This window comes from Coptis chinensis, chromosome 3 (genome assembly GCF_015680905.1).
Source record: "Coptis chinensis isolate HL-2020 chromosome 3, ASM1568090v1, whole genome shotgun sequence".
NCBI lineage: Eukaryota > Viridiplantae > Streptophyta > Magnoliopsida > Ranunculales > Ranunculaceae > Coptis > Coptis chinensis.
The window spans coordinates 4,264,455-4,284,572 of record NC_141458.1 but is presented as its reverse complement, the minus strand read 5'-3'; the positions used below and the strand labels follow the sequence as shown (position 1 = coordinate 4,284,572).

Sequence of the window (20,118 nt, the reverse complement as noted above, 5' to 3'; positions counted from 1 at the left end):
TCATTTGAACTTTGGAAAGAATTTAAATTTTACTTTACTTTCAATTATTTTTGGAATATGATTTAGAGAGAAAATCATCAGACACATGTACCAACAACAATACACACTTGTTTCTTGAGAAAACCCATTTTCATTCAAACAAATTTAAAACAGCGGGGTATTTGTAATGTTTCAATCGCATAGTGACTCTAAGTAGCTTTACATAATATTCTATCTATTGGAATTTGGTTTTGGATTGGTCCGGAAGTCATTGTATTTGACTCAATCATATGTTTTGTTTTGTTTTGGAAGTAAAAACTAGAAAATGAATGAAATGGTCGAGATCTAGTGGAAGTGGATAGTGAGAGAAATATATATATTTCGGAATAAATTGGTAATAATATCGAAAATTCGGAAATCGGATTTTAGAATTATATCCAAATCCGATCCATTTTTGTTCGAATTTTCGGAAATCGGAAAATCGGAAAATCGCCCCATGAAAACTACACCTGTAACTGCACCAATTTAATTCGGATTCGGAAAAATCGGAAATTCGGCAAAAAGAGACACCCCTAATACAAACACTGGAAATTTAAAACAGCCGCATAGAGTGTGGAAAGGAAGATATCAGAATTGTAGACAGTTGGGGTCAAGGATACCTGGCTAGAAATTCTTAGTGGAAAATGAAGGCTAAATGGCTTATCTTAGGATTACTTCATGAACAAAGAAAGTGTAAAATCCAGTAAACAAAAACACTTGGCAGTGATTGAAAAATCAAACCCTAGAGCTAACACTACAGCAGGGGTACACATTTTTCATATACAAGTTTTCAGAATTTCAAGCGTTTATGACCAACTCGTAGTAAGAAATTATAATTAGTTTTTAAGAAGGAATTAGGCAGTAAAAAGAGAACTAGACATTTACATAACCTACCCCATGGTATTTGATCAATCTAGTTGACCTTTTTACGTCCTATCGGTCCTATCCCTTGTAATCTACGGAATGCAACTTGAACTACTCATATGCCACCCTTCTTTATTGCCACTCTCTTTTTAAAGATCTCTCTCATCATGGCTTCAGCTTGATATAGGATAGGGTGTGTTCTACCAATTGTTGATATAAAAGAGTCATTGTTGATATTTCAAGCTATAAAAGCTAAGACAAAATGATTAACAGTCTATCAAATATAACAAAATACATTGTTTTAGGTACATAATTAGTAGTCTTTTGAGAGTGACCTAAAGCCCGGCCGAACTGGTCGATCCTTGCAAGGACGTACTGTTAACAGAATTAAGAATATTCTACTTCGCCAATTATTACTATTAACAGGAATGGTGGATGAAAAATTCTATGGGCATTACCCATGAGCCAATTGGTGCTTGTACCAAGTGATTCCAAGCACTGAAAGAAAACTTTTGAAGCTTGTTTTGATACTTTAGTAGATGCGCCAGAAATACATCACGTATATACAAATTACATCAAGATTCAATTTGAGCTTCTTCTTTGTTTTCCCTTTCCTTCTATCTTTTTCATTTATATATTTTGCAAACTAACTTCAAGCCACTGAATGTTCATAGAATGAATTCATATACATGTTAGGCGAACAGAAACTAACAAAATAGGAGGAAAAAAAATGTGTTAGAAAACCTTTCCAGAGTAACACTTATGTAGTTAGCATGTATTGTGGGGAACCCCGAAAGGCCAAAACAATAATTCTGATGCTGGAACAGCTGAGAATCATCTCATGGCAAAGTAGGGTTGGTGAGTCCCATTGAAGCTGCAACTTCTTGGGCAGAAAAACTGTCAGCTTGCGCCTGTGCTCCCTCAAAACAGAACACCGTTAAAGCAAAAATACAAGCACGCTCAATTTTCAAACTCCACATGAATTTATCTAATTTTAAAGTTGTGTTGCCACTAATAGTTTACCGGTCTCAAAGATCTCAAGTTGTTAGTTACGTTCGCACAGATTCTACCATGCCGCTTATTCGCAAGCTGGTTTGAGTGTTCCTAAGACCCTCTTATAACTTGAGCAAAAAACAAGAAATAGGCCTCAAGAGTCTCATGTCATAATACTAAGAGTTGGAGTTTATTGGGGATAGCCTTTGAAGAAAGTTGTTAAAGAAGGTTGGTGGTTTTTGCTAGGGCGCTTGTTTCATAAGAAAATTCATTTGGCAACTCTAAATGGCAAGTTTCTTTTTAAGCTTTGGCATGTTTCATTTTGGAAGTTGCCAAATGAATCCTCTTATAAAACAAGCTCCAAGCAAAACCACAAACTATTGTTAACAATTCTCCTTCCCTATTCAAATGCTATCCCCCAGTAAACCCTAACTCTTGGTATGAAATGACACTCTTAAAACCTTTTGGGGGTTAATTTGAGAATTGAGATACCCTATATTTTGAAAATCGAGAGACGTACCCCACCCCCTTGTGTATTAAGTAGCAGAGCAAAAGTTGACTAAATTACCCTTAGCTAAATAATTACTCAATTGTCACTAAGTTTTTGGTCAACCCATTTTAGATATGCAGCATGTGTCATAGTCATCACGAAACATGTGACCATATATAATGTAATGGTTGAGATCAAAGTTGAAAATCAAACTCAACAAACACGGGCATGATCTTGGCAATTTAGATTTGGCTAATCTAACTGCAACTGTAAATCATATCTTCATCTTCTCCAACCCTACCTCCTCCACTACCCCTTTGAATTATAAATTTTCTAGTTATGAAAAAACCAGCTCTAACGATAACATTTTGGGTATTCATGGTGTTAATGAGCATGATTGTTGGTCTATTTAAATCTAGGAACAACTAGCTTTGTTACCCCACTTCAAAATACTTATACTCAGTATTATAAACAATACCCATTTCAAATCTTGCTATCAAACCAGTTTTTATGTCAAAATTCTTTGTTTTGGTGTGGCTATTGAATTTGGGTATTACTGTATTGGGTCAAGGAATGATTCAACAAACACCATGAAGAATCAACACACACTTATTTTGATCTTGCTTTACTATTTTTTCTATTTTCCACCATTAAAGCTTAATTTCCAATTTAGTGATACATCATCACTTCCCCAACCCAATTCATTGATACCCATCTCTTCTTCATTTTCTCTTATCTTAGCTACAGAGAAAATGTTGGGCATATGTACGAATTAAACAATTTAACATTGGAGTTTTAAAGTTCTTTTTTAATCACATGTGCCCATCTAAGACTTTGACAAATAGAACATGAATTCCATATTCTTTTAGGCTTTAAATATTATCATAGCAATTCCAACTATGACATTCCATTGATTGGTTGTGATAATACTAAAATTAGTTGTAACAAAGTTATAATTTTGTGGAGGTTGGTGAGTGCAGGTGGTGGTTATGAAGGATATATGTTTAAACACTAACTGTTCAATTGAATGAGCCTAAGCGGTCAAGATCACACCATAGGTTATTCTAGATTTAAGTTGTGTTTGATTTCCAAACATTAGATACTTAGATTCTCATCATATGTAATATGTCAAGATTATGACATGCGCTACTTAACTTAAATGTCAACCCACAAATTTGATGACAATTGAGTAAATAGTTGCCTAAGGGTATTTCAGTCATTTTTTGATGGGTAGAACTATTATCCCCTTAAATCCCCTTTTTGTGAACTGTGAAGGTGGGATTTGAACCCAGGACCTTGGACCCAACCTTCCAAATCTTGGTCAGTAGGCCACTGGACACCTTTAAAGGAAAATAGAAGAAATAATCAGTTAAGTGGAGAAAGTTGCACTGACTGAAATACGGGTGGCAGTGCAAATTTCTCCTTCATTAACTGATGGGAGGCAGGAAACAGGGAGGTATGTCTCTCAAAAAGAACAAAATTCTAAACAGGCGTGTAGCTCAACTTAACATTTGTTTTTTTTTTTTTAAAAGTTATAAGAGTGTCTTTTGAGTTTTGAACAATCAAAACAGCTTGTGAACAATTTACCACCTTTAGCGGTTTCTCTGATCAGAAAAAATAACAAACAGTAAGAGAAGTGCTGCCCTGGAGAGTACAGGATTTCATAGTCATTGATTTTTTTCCCCCTGATAATTTATAGTTGCTTACTCATGCAAATTATGTTCCTTTATGTATATCAAATATATGAAAAGGAAAAATGTGTGCTGATATTCATACCTGAAGGCGATGCAACAAATACATTAGGAAGAGATGTACAAATACCTGCAGTACACATATGAAGAAATTTGAAAATAATATTCATCAATTTATTATTTTTTACCAATCATTTTTTTTTTTTGAAAATAAAAGCTTGTGTAGATAACCCATTAATTATTATCTTTCAATCCTATTATGCCTAACGGAGCTATTTGTTCTCACCATGTAGCAGAGTAGAATCACACGAGCAATTGGATATCGCCAAAGAAATCTTGTAGCAGTAACAGCTCCTGAATCCAGTAGCTTTGCTGCTTTTTGCAGCTGGAAGATGAAAGTTTCAACTATCATGCAGGTAAGAAAACTGGGGAATAAAATGGTTTGAGCATCAAAATGTCTCTACTTTACCTGTAGGCTAGCTCCAGCAATATGTCGATGATGCAATGGAAGAGGCCTGCATTTATAAATTCATGAGAAAAAAAAAAAAACTGGATTTATTTGCAATGAAAGATAAAAGATAGAGTTACATGGGGATGTGTGATGTCAATTTGAAAGATAATTTCAGGTTGGTACTTTAGAGTTTCCTCAGAAGATGATGAATAACTATTTAAAAAAAAAACAAATCCAGGTATTTACTGTTATCTTCGCTGTGGAAAATTGCCAGAGAGAGAGAGAGAGAATTTTATTCACTTTGATCATTAATAAAATAACCATTAGTCAGAATTAGCTATTATAGATAGAATGACATATACCTGATTGAGATAATAAGGACTATTCTATTGACTATTACTTAAAAGGAATGAAAAAAGTTAAATGGTTGTTAGATAAGGTTAACATACTCAAGCGCTTTCAAGTCAGCATCTTCTTCCCAGTAAGATGACGACACTCGACGAGGAGGTCTAACTCTTTCGGCTTCAACCTGTTCGATAAAGCAGAAACAATTTTATGATAACTAACAATGGACACAAAACACTGGAGAAAGAAGGTAAAAATAAAATAGTAAGAGGTATTAGCATAGATGTGTTGTTAAAGGGTAAATGGTTCGGAGGAGATCCAGTAACCATATCGGAACCTGTGTTTTGCATATTTGGATCCTTAAGATAGTTCTGGGTTTTAATACGAATCAGTTTTGGTTAACGTTTGACAAGCTCCAACATAATCTGCAAATCTGATTCCATTTCATAAAGGGTCAACCAATTCTACACAATTAGATAGGTTATCCTGAGGAAGAAAAACAACACAACCGATATTTAGTGTGCACAACCTATATTTTTGAGACAAAGACATGGCTAGGGTATGATATGATTGTAGGCATCAGTGTCCAAAAATTGGAGATTAACTGATCCAAAAATTTGATATAAGTTGATCCAACCTAAATTCAAGTCCGTTTTCTTTTATAAAACATGTTTTGAAAACAGCAAAGGTTTCTTTTTTTTTTCAAATTTTTTATTTAAATATGTTTTTAAACGCTGCAACAGCCTTTCATAATCATCAAAAAAAATTTTATGTGAGTTGCACTACTCTAATATAAGTTGTAATACACTGAACAAAGTGAAGAAGGCATGAGGCCAAAATCTCTTCCCAAGCCTCAGTGCATGAACGCTACGTGAAATCATGCCTTCTGTGAAGGTAATATTGTTTCTGGGGAACAGCCTCAAGGAGGGCCTGGACGTGCAATACTTAGCTAAAGGGTGAAAACAGAACACAAACCTGTACCTCTTGTAAACGCTTCACCTCTTTCTCCAACTGGAACTCTGCTGCTGATTTTTCACTAGCCATTGCTTCTAGTTGTGTTTGCTTGTGGTACTGAATCAGAGCATTGTTTAAGGGGACCGTTCAAAATTAGTTATAAACCATAAGAAAAAGTATTGTTAATTTAGTATAGGAGAAACATTTACAAGGACTCACATACCAATAAATCCGTTAATTCACGGTATCGCTTTTCTAGTTCCATGTGTTCCTGTCAAGTGGTTGCGAAGCATAAAAAGCATGAAAAATACAGGACAGGTAATGATGCAAATAATTTACAAATATGCCATATTTAGAAAGGAATATAGGCAAACATTCTTTTCGTGTACATCCTATACACAAGTATATTGGTGGGAATATAGCTAAAGCTCCATTCTCTTCATGCTTTCCTAATTGTATTTCAGAAGGGTATTATGCATGAATAATTGATTTCAATAGAATTTGAAGTGGGATATACAGTATACTGTATTTAAAATAAGGTTTCAATGTTTGCCATATTGGTGCTTATTACCAAATTGTCTTCATAATACAGATATCAAATGGCACAAATAATTTAATGGATCATGTTTCTATCAGGTCTGTGTGATTCCCATAAGAGAATGGCAAAGTAATAACTGTCATTTTCCTTTTCTCGCTAAGAGAAAATGATGTTCCCCATGGTTTCATGTTTGGGTTGGTGTACAGATTAATATAAGACAGAATGAGCAAATATAACCAGAAACCTGTCTTGAGTAGTGCTCCGCATCCCTTTTCATGCCTGCCATTTCAACTCTCATCTTTTGCACTTGAGCCTGCCGAACATTAAAATGGATGCTCTATGTAAAGAGAGTACATTGGCTCCTTAAATTAGTAAAGCATGCAGTAAGCCAATACATATAGCACCCGTAAAGAAATCAATCGCGAAAGATTTTCCTTTTTGCACATTAATAGACTACTTGATTGATTTTTTCCTGATATGAACTCCTGGTATTAACCCAACACCTTAGATTAAAAAAAAATGGAAATCAGCTAAAGTAATTTCCCCAACTTCTTTATGTTTGACTTGAGACAAAAACAGAAAGAATACAAAAAGGACTTGCCTCAAGAGAAGAAACCTTGCTTTCTGCATCTCTTTGACCTTGGCGTGCTCGATCCACTTCTTCCTGCCATGCTTGCATCTGTGACACATGACCAACAGTTTACGAGACTGGAAATACAACTCAACCTGTGATAATTAGTATCAAAATAGTACGAACTAACACAATTTCATCAATTAGCATTAAATTTATATATTTTCATTCCAACTAAAAATCTGTATATAACTTTGAACTGGCGACTGCAAAAGTAGGTTCCAGATTAATATTATTTTGCATATTCTACTGTAAACTCAATATAAACTAAGTTTCATTGACATGGATATGTGTGTCCATATCTGACACGGATACGAAGTGTCTGACACAGTAAAATATCAGAAATGTGTCCGTGTGTGTCCGACATGGACACGTGGATAGTAGTTGGATACATATCCAACACAGTTTTTATTTTTGAAATATGGTGTGTCCATGTGCCATTGAATATAGAGACTTCCACGAAAAATATTAGGGGGGTACACGGCTGGAATCTGAGCCCTCCTGCTCAGGGTAGTCTACTTTCTGGCTTACTAGAGCTCCTTAAGGAAGCAAGACGAACACATTGAAGCTCGAAGAGCTCGGCTCAAATACTAAACCTACTGGTAAATTAAGCGAGCTATTCGAAATTGACACGTTTCCGGCCTGCTCAATTTGTATTTCAATTAGAGATGAATTTGAACAGAATTTAGAGCTTGTTTAGAAAACGAGCCAAGCTTGAGCATGCTGTTTTTTTTTTTTTTTTTTTTTTTTGGTAAAATGTGATGTGTATATATATATATAATCATAATTGATCGGTAAAATGTGATGTGTCTATATATATAATCATAAAATCAAACTTTGTATGATGAGATACAACAAAGGGAAAGACATACAATATAAATACTAAAATAATAATAATAAAAATACGACTATTAGAGAAAACTAAAACAAAAGGATGCAATCATGCATGGCCAAGCAAGGAACCCCATCTGAACATAAGGTCCCCGAACGTTGTATCTGTCCACTCCCAAAACTTCGACCAGAGAAAGACGAATCCCTTGAGCATTCTGAAGTTGTGTGTCTTGAATAGGGTGGTCACAAAACAGTTCATAGGTTTACTGAATGTGAAGGTTGTCTAGAACATCAAGAGGCTATGGGAGCTTAGGATCAGGGATTGTTCAGAAGTAAAAGATTGAGACCCCGACTGGTAAACCAGTGATTTCATGATGCTGAACAGTCAACAGTTCAACTATAACTATATCTGGTGAAATTTCATGTTTTCCAACCTACTGCACCCTTATTTTATTGTTTACCTGAAGTGCTTGATTTGCTTCTTCAGTTGGTTTCTTTTGCCCACGGCGGACACGTACTTCCATATCTTGCAACTCTTGATTTAAAGATGCAGATTCTGCCTGAGAACATATAGTGGTAATAACTGTGAGGACTTGAGCATGAAACCGATAATAATTTAAAACAAAAAAATACTCCAGTCCTACCTCAAGGAACGCCAACTTTTGCTCCAATTCTGCTACTTTTGACGTTCTCTCATCTACTGCTCTCTGAATTGTTACGACTTTATAAGAACTTAAAATGAATATGGTACTTGAGGAAATCCATCAATATGTTAGATAAGAAAAATCAAGAGTACCAAGTTACCTGCATCCTTGCGAGGGCTGTAGATGTCTCAACAGCTCGATGTTCTAAGCTCACCTCCCTTTCCATAGCCGCCTGCTTATTCAAAGGATAAGACATCAGGCAAATAACAGACGAAAATATTTGAAAAATTATGAAAACAATGGTAGAGATTTGACCATTTTGGTAGCGTTGTGTGCTGCACGTTCTTCTTCTGCTCTACGATCTGCAGAACCCAGCTCTTCCCGGAGAGCCTAACAATTGAATGGTGTTTCCAGGGTCAGAACTTCCCAGTATAGGTGAAAATACAAAGATACCGCTATACTCCAAACAAGAGACATTTTTAAATTTTACTAAGCTAACCGAGATACCTGCAACATCCGGGTTTCTGTCAGTTCCCGATTTCTCATGATGGACTCCATATTTACCTGATTGACAACATACATGGACACTGTTATGATGACCACAAACATCTTCTAATCCAAGGCAAGAGCCTCCATAGCTAGCACATTCAAGATAATTAGAGATATCAAGGTATCTGGGTACAGTTATCAAAAGTAAAATTCTACATATTATTCGTAAACAGTGTACTTGATTCCCTCTCTGTTCTAATGATTAAAACTTCCACTTAAATAAATGATAAATCAAAGTGCAGACAGGGTATAGCACAGGAACCTTCCTTGCCAATAGCGTGCCCTCATAAAGATCACACTTCAAGTACATAATATATAGGTGTAATTAGATACATGAAATATACCTGTGAGGAAGCCAGCTTTCCTTCAGAAACTGAAGCCTGTTTCTTCAGTGTATCCAACAAATTGACTAGGGAATCAATTTCTGAGTTCTTTGCAGCCAAAGCCTCAACCATATGTGATTCAACTCTAGACACTTCAACCTTAGAAGTGGACAAATCTTTTTGTAGCTGCTTTACGCGAGATCCATAGGAGTTACTCCTTTCTCTCTGAAATTATAACGCTTCGTAAGTACCGGATAAATCAATTTATGATTCTACTAAGGTTTGGTTTATCCACAAATGGAAAAACAATATGATAACTCACCTCCGCAGTAAGAAGTTCTTCCAGCTGTGCATTTTCGGATTTGTACTCTTGAAGGCGGGAAGAAAGTCCAGCACAAACCTGCATGTATAGCGCAAAGTTTCTGAAGCTTAAGCTCTAACTGTAGTGATCTAACGTGTTCACAAAGTCAGTTATCCATGCGAAAATACCTATCAAGCAGAAATATGGAGCTGAACCAGTGTGTTTCATAGATGAACATATACATAATAGTGTCATGAATATAACAGAAATTGTATCGTTACAGGTATAGGATGCTGAACAAATATTTCCACATAAAAGATGAGTAGATAAACTTGACAAAGTTACTTATATCTTACCCTAGCTAACCTGGCCTCCTTTGATTGACCCGTGGAAATGGCACTTTTAAGTAGTCCTTGAGCCTGCCAACCAACTAAAGGGACTAATCAGAGATTCACTAAATGCTAAACACTTAAATATGTAAAAGGATCCCAATGACAAATTTAATATGTGTATATTTGTGATCGGCAATTGAATATGTTCTTACTATATGACATACCTCATCAAGTTGCTCTTGTTCTTTTACAGCTGAAGTCTCAGCTTTAAATTCCTGTTGCTTCTTTGAATCCAAGAGAGGTTCCTCCTTTGTATCGGCATCTTTTGCTTGAGAATGATTGTGAACATGTGTTTCCACACTTCCCAGTTCAGATCCCTCATCATCAATCTTCTGAGAAGTACCCTCATTTTCAGTTTTGATGTCTTGCCCAGCATCAGCTGGAAGATCTCTATCTATAGTATCAACTCCTGTGTCTAGCAAATCTAAAGCAAATGGCTCTTTGCCCTCGTCTATTGTTTTCTCGGTGATAGACTCGCCTTTTATTGGCGAGTCTGCTTCTAGATCATTGACAGTAGGGAGAGTTTCCACCTTAGTAGCACCATCATTTTCTTCCACCTCATTTGGTAGTGAATCAGGTAGAGAAATCTCCGGAGTAGTGCCATCATGTCTAAGATCCATCTGCAGCTCTTTGCTAGTTTGGATTTCATTACTGCCCACATCCCCACCATTTTCAGATGACAGACCCTCTGTATCAGCATCAGCATCAGGTAACAGTTTTTCTTCTGATGCTTTCACGGAAACGTGCTCCTCAATATCAGTGTCAGGAAACACTTTTCCTTCTGACGCTGTTGTGGAAAATTGCTCCCCAGCACCATCACTTGTTTCAGAGGCATCAATGGTGGAGAGTCTCAACTGAGCCTGTAGACCCATTTTTGGTTAAGTGGGGTGATTAAAAACATTGATGTGTTTAAAGCCATAAACTGAGTTGATTAAAGACAACAATGTACAGAGCAACATATAAACGCGAAATGCTACAAAATACCTTCTCCTTTTGTTTAATACTCCTTGCTTGAATTTCTTGTTCACTAGCGACCGACTTTGCTCTTCGGTCTACAACTTCTAATAGATCTGAATCCACAATGTTAAAAACTTAAAGTAAACAGCTTATCCAAGTTTCAATACACAATCTTAAACTAACTAAAAGAAAATTAGCATATCGAATTCTCAGTACACAATTAAAAGCCGAAAAACCTATGCTTCCATGGATTACATCCTCAGTTCCTCATTACTCATCAAGGACACCAACATAAATGCCAAATGTCATGAATGATAGAAGTAACCAGATATGTGGGTAGTAGTCACTATTTTTTTTTTTTGATTGGCAAGCCTGTTTTAAATGAGATCAGTAACCCCCAGACCTCTGGTATCATCACCCAAAGCTTTTACCGACTTTGCTAGTCGGCACCTGCAAAATGTGTGGGCAAGCCTGTTTTTAAAAAGATCAGTAACTCAATTGTGTGTAGCGGGGTTCGAACCCCAGACCTCTGGTATCATGATTCATTTTATTTTTAAGTCAATTTTATAAACTGCATATTCAAAATGAAATTTAAATAAATAGGACACAGATCAAAACCTACAACACACATGATCACAGATCAAGGACAAAGAAAAAAAAGTTTGATTGATACCTTCAGCAACTTTGAGCCACGAAGCCATTGGAAAATATCGGAATTTCGATATTGATTAATGAGTCGAGAAATCCCGCGACATTTTGAGATCAGACAATTTTTTTTTTTTTTTTTAAATAAATGGTAAGGGCTAGTGAGCTATGCAAAATCAGTAGCTTCAAATTTAAGAAAAAAAAAGAAAACTGTCACGTCTGCTGCACCTAGCGTTAGTTAATAGACACGTCATGGTCATTATGGGCTGGGCTTTTTGGCCCCGGTCCGGCCCTCAATTAGCTCATCCTTCGAGCTTGGGCCCATCTTCAAATAAAGAAGGTCTAGCTAGAGTAGTTGATCCATCGACATATGGAAACCATAGTATAAAATATCGCAATATATATTGAGATATAATGATATATAAATATTACGATATGTTTTTGGATATATTCAACTGTACATATCGATGATATTTAATGATATTTGTGATATTTAGAGATATTTAGAGATATTTGGAGATATTTTATGTAGTTAATAATTTTATTTAATATTTATTATTATATTTTAAATAAATATAAATTATATATCATGATATATCAAAAATATTCTACAATATCTATGATATTTATCGATATTTTAGATATATCTATGATATTTGCATGTAAAACAATATCAAATATCGTCAAAGAAAGAAATATATTCACGATACATATCATCTATAAATCAAGAATCGATATTTTGCCATATCTTGATATTTTGTATGGAGACTACCATTTGGACAGAAAACATTTAATTTTGACAAAGATTGGGACTACTTTTTCTGGTTCAAGTTTTTTTATGAAGGGTCCAAAACAACCCCAGCTTAGTGACATGAAAACAATATTATTCATTCCAATTGTTTGGACGTAGCACCAATAACAAGTTGCGAAGTAAGCGATTCCTGATTGTGAAGGTCACACTGTGTAGTGTATATACACGTACGCCTTCCATTTATTGAATTTTGTTAGAAGAAGGTCATCAATTTTGTTTAATCATTACTTGTCTCTATCTTACCTCTTAACTGTGATGTTACTGTCAACTCACCATATATAATCAGCACGTACACTTGGGTAAATTGATTAATTTCAATAGTGACCATGCTGGTGAACAGTTAATGACTTCAGAATTCGCGACGCAGGTGCAAGTATAGAAAGAACCGATACATGTTTTTTCCGACCAATGGCATTTCATTTATTCATGTTACAAGTATATACTTAGAAGATGAACACATGTACATATATACCAGAACCAAAAGTATAACAAGAAGACATATCAGCTGATCCTGAATCGTCTAGGTTTTAGACATCCATCAGCTTGAAACAGAACCACCTCAACTAAAAAGCCAATAAAATGTATGTGTCCCAAGACATTATACGGTATCAAAAGGTGTCTAAAATATGGACGGTCTAGCTAAGATCAACAAATTAAAATCAGTAACTGAAGCAACCTGATTCCATCTGATTATCTTAACATGATCTTGGAAGATATATCTTAACTCGGATTTGTTCTAGCCCACATACTGTAGTTCCAGTCTTCAATGGCAGCTATTTGTTTTTGATGCCGTAATTGCGCATAGAACCTCTCAATAAACTCGCCAGCCTCTTCATCCACATGGCTATTGGCCTCACCCTCTCCTACAGAAAATGGTGAGTCCGTTATCCTCAATTGGCGCACCAGTGGACTTTTTCCAAACTTGGGATACAGTACCAATGGTGAAGCTTCCCTTGCTTCGTTGTTCAACTTCTCTAACCTCTTCCATACTCCAGCCGTTACGTCATTGCTATGACGGCGGTGTCTGCGCTTAGTGCTAGCATGGAAAGGAAAAGCAGGACTATTGCTGCAACTGAATTCATATTCCTTTGGAGAAATAAAAGCCAGGTGTGGATCCTGTGGTATGCAACCGAAGGTGGAATTGTTATTGAGGACGATATTTTCAATAGCTTTCTTTGCTGTCTTGCCTCGTTTCATCATCAGATGATGGAGATTGAGTACCAATTTGTTCTTGGAGACATTCTTTTTGATCATGAAGAGCAATACTTGTACAATGTTCCATAGTTTATCTGCTATAACCTCTGGGTTTGGTTCCATTTCTAATTCTAGCTAAGGAGAGTAGTGTGAGGAGGGAATAAGTAGTTGAGAAACTGTATGTATTTCTTGGATGGTATGACTTATGAGGAGAGCGTGAGTGGCATTTAAAGGGCCAAAAAGTATTAATAAATTTATAATTTGTTTAGTCAATAAAAGTGGAATTTTAAGGATTTCTTTTCACAATAATTTGATTGGCCTGGAGATGGCATGGGATATATATTTATCAGCTTTAAACTATAATAATGATCATTATTACTGTCCACAAAAAGAATGTTTTAGCATTCATTATTGTGCTATAAGCAGAGTGGAGATTACACCGTATTATAATTTAATAATCCAATGTAATAGGTTTAATAGTAAACAAAAAAGTACAATCAGGAAGCAAGTGCTGGATCATTCTTATGGATGAGTTATTCTGAAGTAACCTTTTAATTTGAAGGAAGGAGTGAATTGAAGGACTCTCTTCGGAAAAACTGAAGTGAACATCAACATCTTAGAAGAGTTACCAATTACAATTGACCATTGCAATTTCGGAACAAATACTATTCACCTTTACCATACAAGAAGTATATATATACATACATGCAGTTCTGCATTTTTTCTTTTGGGTAGTCATTGATAGGAAAGTCATGGATAAATTATGATGCAAAAATAAAACTTAAGGCATGACCTTAATTCAACATCAATTTTCACGTAAAGAGGTGGGATGTTCGCTTTTCAATTATCAAAAAAAAAAAAAAAAGAAGATTTAATTTTTGATATGGTCTTTCTTGTTCCACGCTAGCTGGAACTGGAATTGATCAGTAAGCTAATCCCATCTCTATCAAATATAAGAGAGAGGTTCGATCGTAGTCGACTTTTATGGTAAGCCGGAGTAAATACTACCACCTACTTTGACAAGTGGCGTCTACAGTTCAACACCTTAAAATCTCTTGCCGACCATTAGTAACTAAAACTTATGATGCCCAGTTCTCTCACCATAACTAGGCGGGCACTTACAAAAGTTTGATTGAAGACTTAGTGTTGATCATTAATTCATTATATATTTATATACGCCTTCATATGGACCTAGCAAACCGGCCCAGCGCTTCAACTGTACAATCCTCATTCCTCAACACTGCCAGAATGAGGGGTATCCTATTTTGAGAACCTTCTTGTTTTTTCCCTCATTTTGATTGAGCTTAGAGTGGAAAACTGATCGATTACCTCTACGTTCCTTGTGATAATGCGTATTACTAAGACACGGTCTTTTTCAGATCATTCTTTTTCTATTTTACAGCAATTGCACCACGCCGTCTGGTCAAATTAAACCAGCATTCTCTAAACCGATCGGATCCTTACAAAGTTACAAGGATATTCAAACACGAGACCTCATAGGGGTGTCGTGTACTTAACAACGCTACAAGACATTTATCCTAAATTAAATACTAGGACTCTTAAGCCGAGCTCTATACCGAGACATAACCACACTCTAACAAGTTTCCCTTTTTTTTTTTTTGGGTAACTAACAAGTTTGGACACCTTAGGAAGATAGCCATCGTTCGGGAATTCTTTTGCCACGCGTACGTGGGAAGTAACATTTCACTAATTCACCTTCAATATAGGTTTTATACATCAAGCATCCGAATGGAGACCATCAAGTTGATTAGGGTATACGATCTCACTGGAGTGCCATGTGGCGATAATGAAACCGAAAGAAGTGGTTCATCACATTTAAGTTTGAAGAAAATTGAGAGCTTTCTTGCACAAGTTCTTGTGTTATACCTACAAGTCTACTATCAATAAGCTTAAGACTCATCGATGAAGATTGTGACCTGAAAACAACGTCATTAAATCCATGTCTTTAGATGAGTACCAATAATATGTTCACTTTAAATATCTAAAATAATTCATGATAGAGTCATAGGCGATAACTAAGGTTACATACTTACATGGACACGCTATATTTTGAAAAAAAACCGTGTCGGATACGTATCTACGTGTCCGTGTTGGACACATATTGCATGTAATTTATCTTGAATTTTGATATTTTGCCGTGTCCGAGTCCGACAATTCTTGTCCGTGTCCGATACGGAGTGTTAATGTAACCTAGGCGATAAGAGTTGTTAGTAAGAAAACTGGAAGATAAAGAAAAGAAATAATCACTAAAATAATATTGCATGTGCCAATTAGCAAAATTAGTAAAATATTTGGGTGATGATATGAGACGTCTAGAGTTTCCCGCTGCATCAATGAATTACTACTGATCTCGTTTAAAAATAGGTTTGCCAATAAAAAAATTAATAATAATCACTAAAATGGGTGAAAATCTGTATTGCTTTGTTGAAAAGGTCTATCACTTTTATTCATTAATTGCACTAGAATGGACCTTACAAATTTGAGTTTTTGATTCTTGGACAGACACGCTTTTATGGCTTGGGTTCTAATGAAAACAAAATTTTAGATTGGACAAAAAAAACAAAATGTTACACCAGCGCACAGGTGTAGCAAAGAGAACACGTGTCGCATAAATAAAATGTGTTAAAACAGACACATGGCTCATATGGCTAGCTAGGCCACGCCACTTATAACATTTACTAGCTTTCGACCCCGTCCTACGAACGGGTGTCATTATATTAAATTATTGTAAAAAATATTAACAACTATGCATAGCTATGAGATATAAAAATTATATTAATTAGTCATTCAATTTTTTTGCACCACTCTCTATAAAAAGAAAGCATCAAACCTTGATAAAACTCATCGACTTCTTTTTGTTGTTAGGTTTAATAATAGTAGTTTGATTGAAGTTTTGTGAGAATGCCCAATGTGACGAAGATAATATTGAAGCTACTTGAATAGCATGACATTCTTAATCATAATAAAAAAAATTATGATAAACACTTATTAAAATGCAAAACTATATTTGTCGAGACATTTATTCTCCCTACATATAATACAAACATGTTTTAGGGTTATTAGTTCAATGTATTTGCATCAAATTTATGATTTTCCATTAATTATTCTTTGAGGTTAGTTCAATGTAGTACATTGCATTCAGTTTCCAATTTCTCATTAATTATTCTTTGATGTTAGTTCAATGCGGTTGTGATTCATCAAGTTTCCGATTTCCCATTAATTATTATTTGAAGTTAGTTCATTTGAAATTGCATCCACTTTATAATTTAATTGCTTGGTTTCGTTTTAGTTATTCATTAAAGTTAATTAAAGATAATTGCATCGGTTTTAGATGTTTTCGTTAATTAGTCTTTGAGATTAGTTCAATGCATTTGCATCCGTGTTCCAATCTCGGTAATTACTCTTTGAGATTAGTTCAATACATCTGCATCCAGTTTTTGATTTTCCGTTATTTATATTTTGAGGTTAGTTGAATGCACGGTAAACGCATCCCATTCGATTCCCATTATTTATTTTTTTAGGTTAGTTCAACGGTGCATTGATGTCTTTTTTAAATTTTCGATTTCGTTAATTATTATTTGCAGTTATTTCAATACATTTGCATCCAATTTTCAATTCATGTTAATTATTCTTTAAGGTCAGTTCAATGCATTTGCATCCAATTTCTGATTTATTGTTAATTATTCTGTGAGATTAGTTTAATACATTTGCATCCATTTTCCGATTTTTCGTTTATTATTTGATAAGATTGCATTTGCATCTAGTTCCCGATTCCTAATTCATTATTGTTTGAGCTTATTTCAATGAATTTGCATCCAGTTTCCGATTTCCCGTTAATTATTTCTTGAGGTTAGTTTAATGCATTTGCATCTAATTTATTATTTATGCTTTGAGGTTAGTTCGATGTAATTACATCCGGTTTCTGATTTCCCGTTAACTATTCTTTGAGGATATTTCAATGCATATTTGCATTTAGTTTCTGATTTCCCACCAATTATTCTATGATGTTAGTTCAATGCAGTTGCATTCAGTTTTTTATTTTCTGTTAATTATTTTTTGAGTTTAGTTCAATGCATTTGCATCTAGTTTATGGTTTCCCATTAATTATTATTTGAGGTTTGTTTGATGTATTTGCATACCGTTTACGATTTCCCATTAAATATTTTTCAAGGATTTGGATCCAATTTCTAATTTTCCGTTAGTTATTCTATGACATTAATTTAATGTAATTGCATTCAGTTTTCGATTTATAATTAATTACTTTTTGAGTTTAGTTTATTGCATTTGCATAAAGTTTTCAATTTCCCATTAATTACTCTTTGAGCTCAGTTATGTATTTGAATACAGTTTTCGATTTCCTTTTAATTATCCAATGTGGTGTGTAATACCAACTTCTACTAATCCATCTGTAGTGTCCTTGCAAACATGACATAAAAAATAATTATATTTGATTTACTATGTTAGATCATAAAAGATTATCCAATTCCCGATTTCCCGTTAATTATTCTTTAAATTATGCATGACTCACTATGTGGAATCTGCAAATATTATCTATGAACGGGTATTGTTATATTAATTATTTTAAAAAATATTTGCAAATATGCATAATTATTATATATTAATATTATATTGATCATTCATCCAAATTTCTTATAACGTGAAAACCTCTCTCCATTAAAAAAAAAACTCACATTTGATAAAACCCTCAAACTTCATTTTGTTGTTTAATAATAGAAGTTTTATTGAAATTTTGTGAGATTGCCTAATAAGGCGAAATTCATATATATTGAAGCTACTTGAATAGCAAGGAGTTACCAATCATACTGAAAGAGATAAAATAAACACAATTCTAAATGCAAAACTATACTTATCAAGACATTCTCACAACATATAATCCAATTATGTTTTGAGGTTAGTTCAATGCATTTGCATCTAGTTTTTGATTTTCCGTTATTTATATTTTGAGGTTAATTCAATGCAGTTGAATCCAATTTTCGATTCCCGTTATTTTTTTGAGGTTAGTTCAATGCGGTTGCATCTAGTTTCTTGTTTCTCGTTAATTATTCTTTGCAGTTAGTTCAATACATTTGCATCAAATTTCCAATTCCCTGTTAATTGTTCTTTGAGGTCAGCTCAATGCATTTGCATCCAGTTTTTTTTATTTCCCGTTAATTATTTTGTGAAATTAGTTTAATGCATTTGCATACAGTTTCCGATTTCTCGTTTATTATTTGATAAGGTTGCATTTGCATATAGTTTCCGATTTCCCGTTAATTATTGTTTGAGGTTAATTCAATGAATTTGCATCCAATTTCTAATTTCTCGTTAATTATTTCTTGAGGTTAGTTCAATAGATTTGCATCCAGTTTATTTTTTAAGATTAGTTCAGTGCAGTTGCATCCGGTTTCCGATTTCCTGTTAATTATTCTTTAAGATTAGTTACACGCATTTGCATCATGTTTCTAATTTATAATTAATTTATCTTTGAGGTTAGTTCAATGCAATTGCATCCAGTTTTCGATTCCCCGTTAATTTAATCTTTGAGGGTTAGTTCAATGCATTTGCATCCAGTTTCCGATTTCTCGACAATTATTTTTTGATATTAGTTTGATGTATTTGCATCCAAATTTTAATTTATAATTAATTATTTTTTGAGGTTAGTTTAATGCAGTTGTATCCATATTTTATTAATTACTTTTTAAGATTAGTTCAATGCTTGCATTTGCATTCAGTTTCTGATTTCCTGTTAAATATTATTTGAGGTTAGTTCGATGCATTTGCATCCAGTTTTCGGTTCCCCATTAATTGTTCTTTGACGTTAGTTTCATTCAGTATTATATATGTTTTAAAATATTTGTCATTATTGTTTTGCCGTTATTTTATTTTTTTCATTTTCTATTATATATTTTGTGATGTTATTTTTTGTATAATTTAATTTTCCACATGTAATTTGTTTTGGTTTGGTATATAATTTATTTAAGCCCAACGTCCACTTTAACTGAATCTCGTTATATATATATATATATATATATATATATATATATATATATATATATATATATATATATATATATATAGTGTTGAAAATTTATAAATTTATAAATTTAATTGGAATATGTCGTAATTATTGTGGTCAGAATAATGATTTTTGGAATCCTTGACTATGAATAAATGTTTAAATCCCATTGTGGATGACGCATCAAATCGAAAGGGTTTTAGGAAAATCGTTTTCGGTGAAAATTATTATTTTTAGCAATTTAGTTTTTTGTTTCATATTTTTTTCTTGTAATTAGCTATATTGTTTAGGAAAAGTTAGAGACTCTGTGAAACTCGATATGGGATTATTTTTCTGTAATTAATTATAGTATTTAGGAAAAGTTAAAAACTCTCTGAAACTTTAGATGAGATTGTTTTCTTATTTATATCCTACTTTTTTTTATAAGTAGTAATAGAGTTTAGAAAAAACTGGAGTCCT

The 20,118-nt window shown here is 34.1% G+C and overlaps 2 protein-coding genes across 4 annotated transcripts; both read right to left on the bottom strand.

The window, feature by feature from the left end:
- Window positions 1–1,381: 1,381 nt before the first annotated feature.
- LOC147507393 (golgin Putative 1) lies at window positions 1,382–11,829 on the bottom strand. Of its 3 annotated transcripts, none has more exons than XM_086600109.1 (20): window positions 11,646–11,829; window positions 11,000–11,085; window positions 10,180–10,875; window positions 9,980–10,042; window positions 9,645–9,722; window positions 9,344–9,547; window positions 8,958–9,014; window positions 8,766–8,840; window positions 8,611–8,682; window positions 8,451–8,513; window positions 8,268–8,366; window positions 6,946–7,023; window positions 6,589–6,657; window positions 6,030–6,077; window positions 5,834–5,923; window positions 4,957–5,036; window positions 4,526–4,571; window positions 4,343–4,441; window positions 4,142–4,186; window positions 1,382–1,793 (listed from the first exon to the last, which is right to left on the bottom strand). In XM_086600109.1, exons 1-20 carry the CDS (start codon window positions 11,671–11,673, stop codon window positions 1,722–1,724), a joined length of 2,148 nt encoding a protein of 715 aa, XP_086456235.1. In that variant the 5' UTR covers window positions 11,674–11,829; the 3' UTR covers window positions 1,382–1,721. The 3 variants fall into 3 exon arrangements, with proteins under 3 accessions (XP_086456235.1, XP_086456234.1, XP_086456236.1); XM_086600108.1 differs by having other exon boundaries at window positions 5,828–5,923; window positions 11,646–11,814; XM_086600110.1 differs by lacking the exon at window positions 1,382–1,793 and adding an exon at window positions 3,820–3,969 and having other exon boundaries at window positions 5,828–5,923; window positions 11,646–11,815.
- A 994-nt stretch (window positions 11,830–12,823) lies between these two features.
- Window positions 12,824–13,838, bottom strand: LOC147507392 (uncharacterized). The gene has a single exon (XM_086599045.1). It carries the CDS (start codon window positions 13,743–13,745, stop codon window positions 13,149–13,151), a length of 597 nt encoding a protein of 198 aa, XP_086455171.1. The 5' UTR covers window positions 13,746–13,838; the 3' UTR covers window positions 12,824–13,148.
- Between the last annotated feature and the right edge of the window lie 6,280 nt (window positions 13,839–20,118).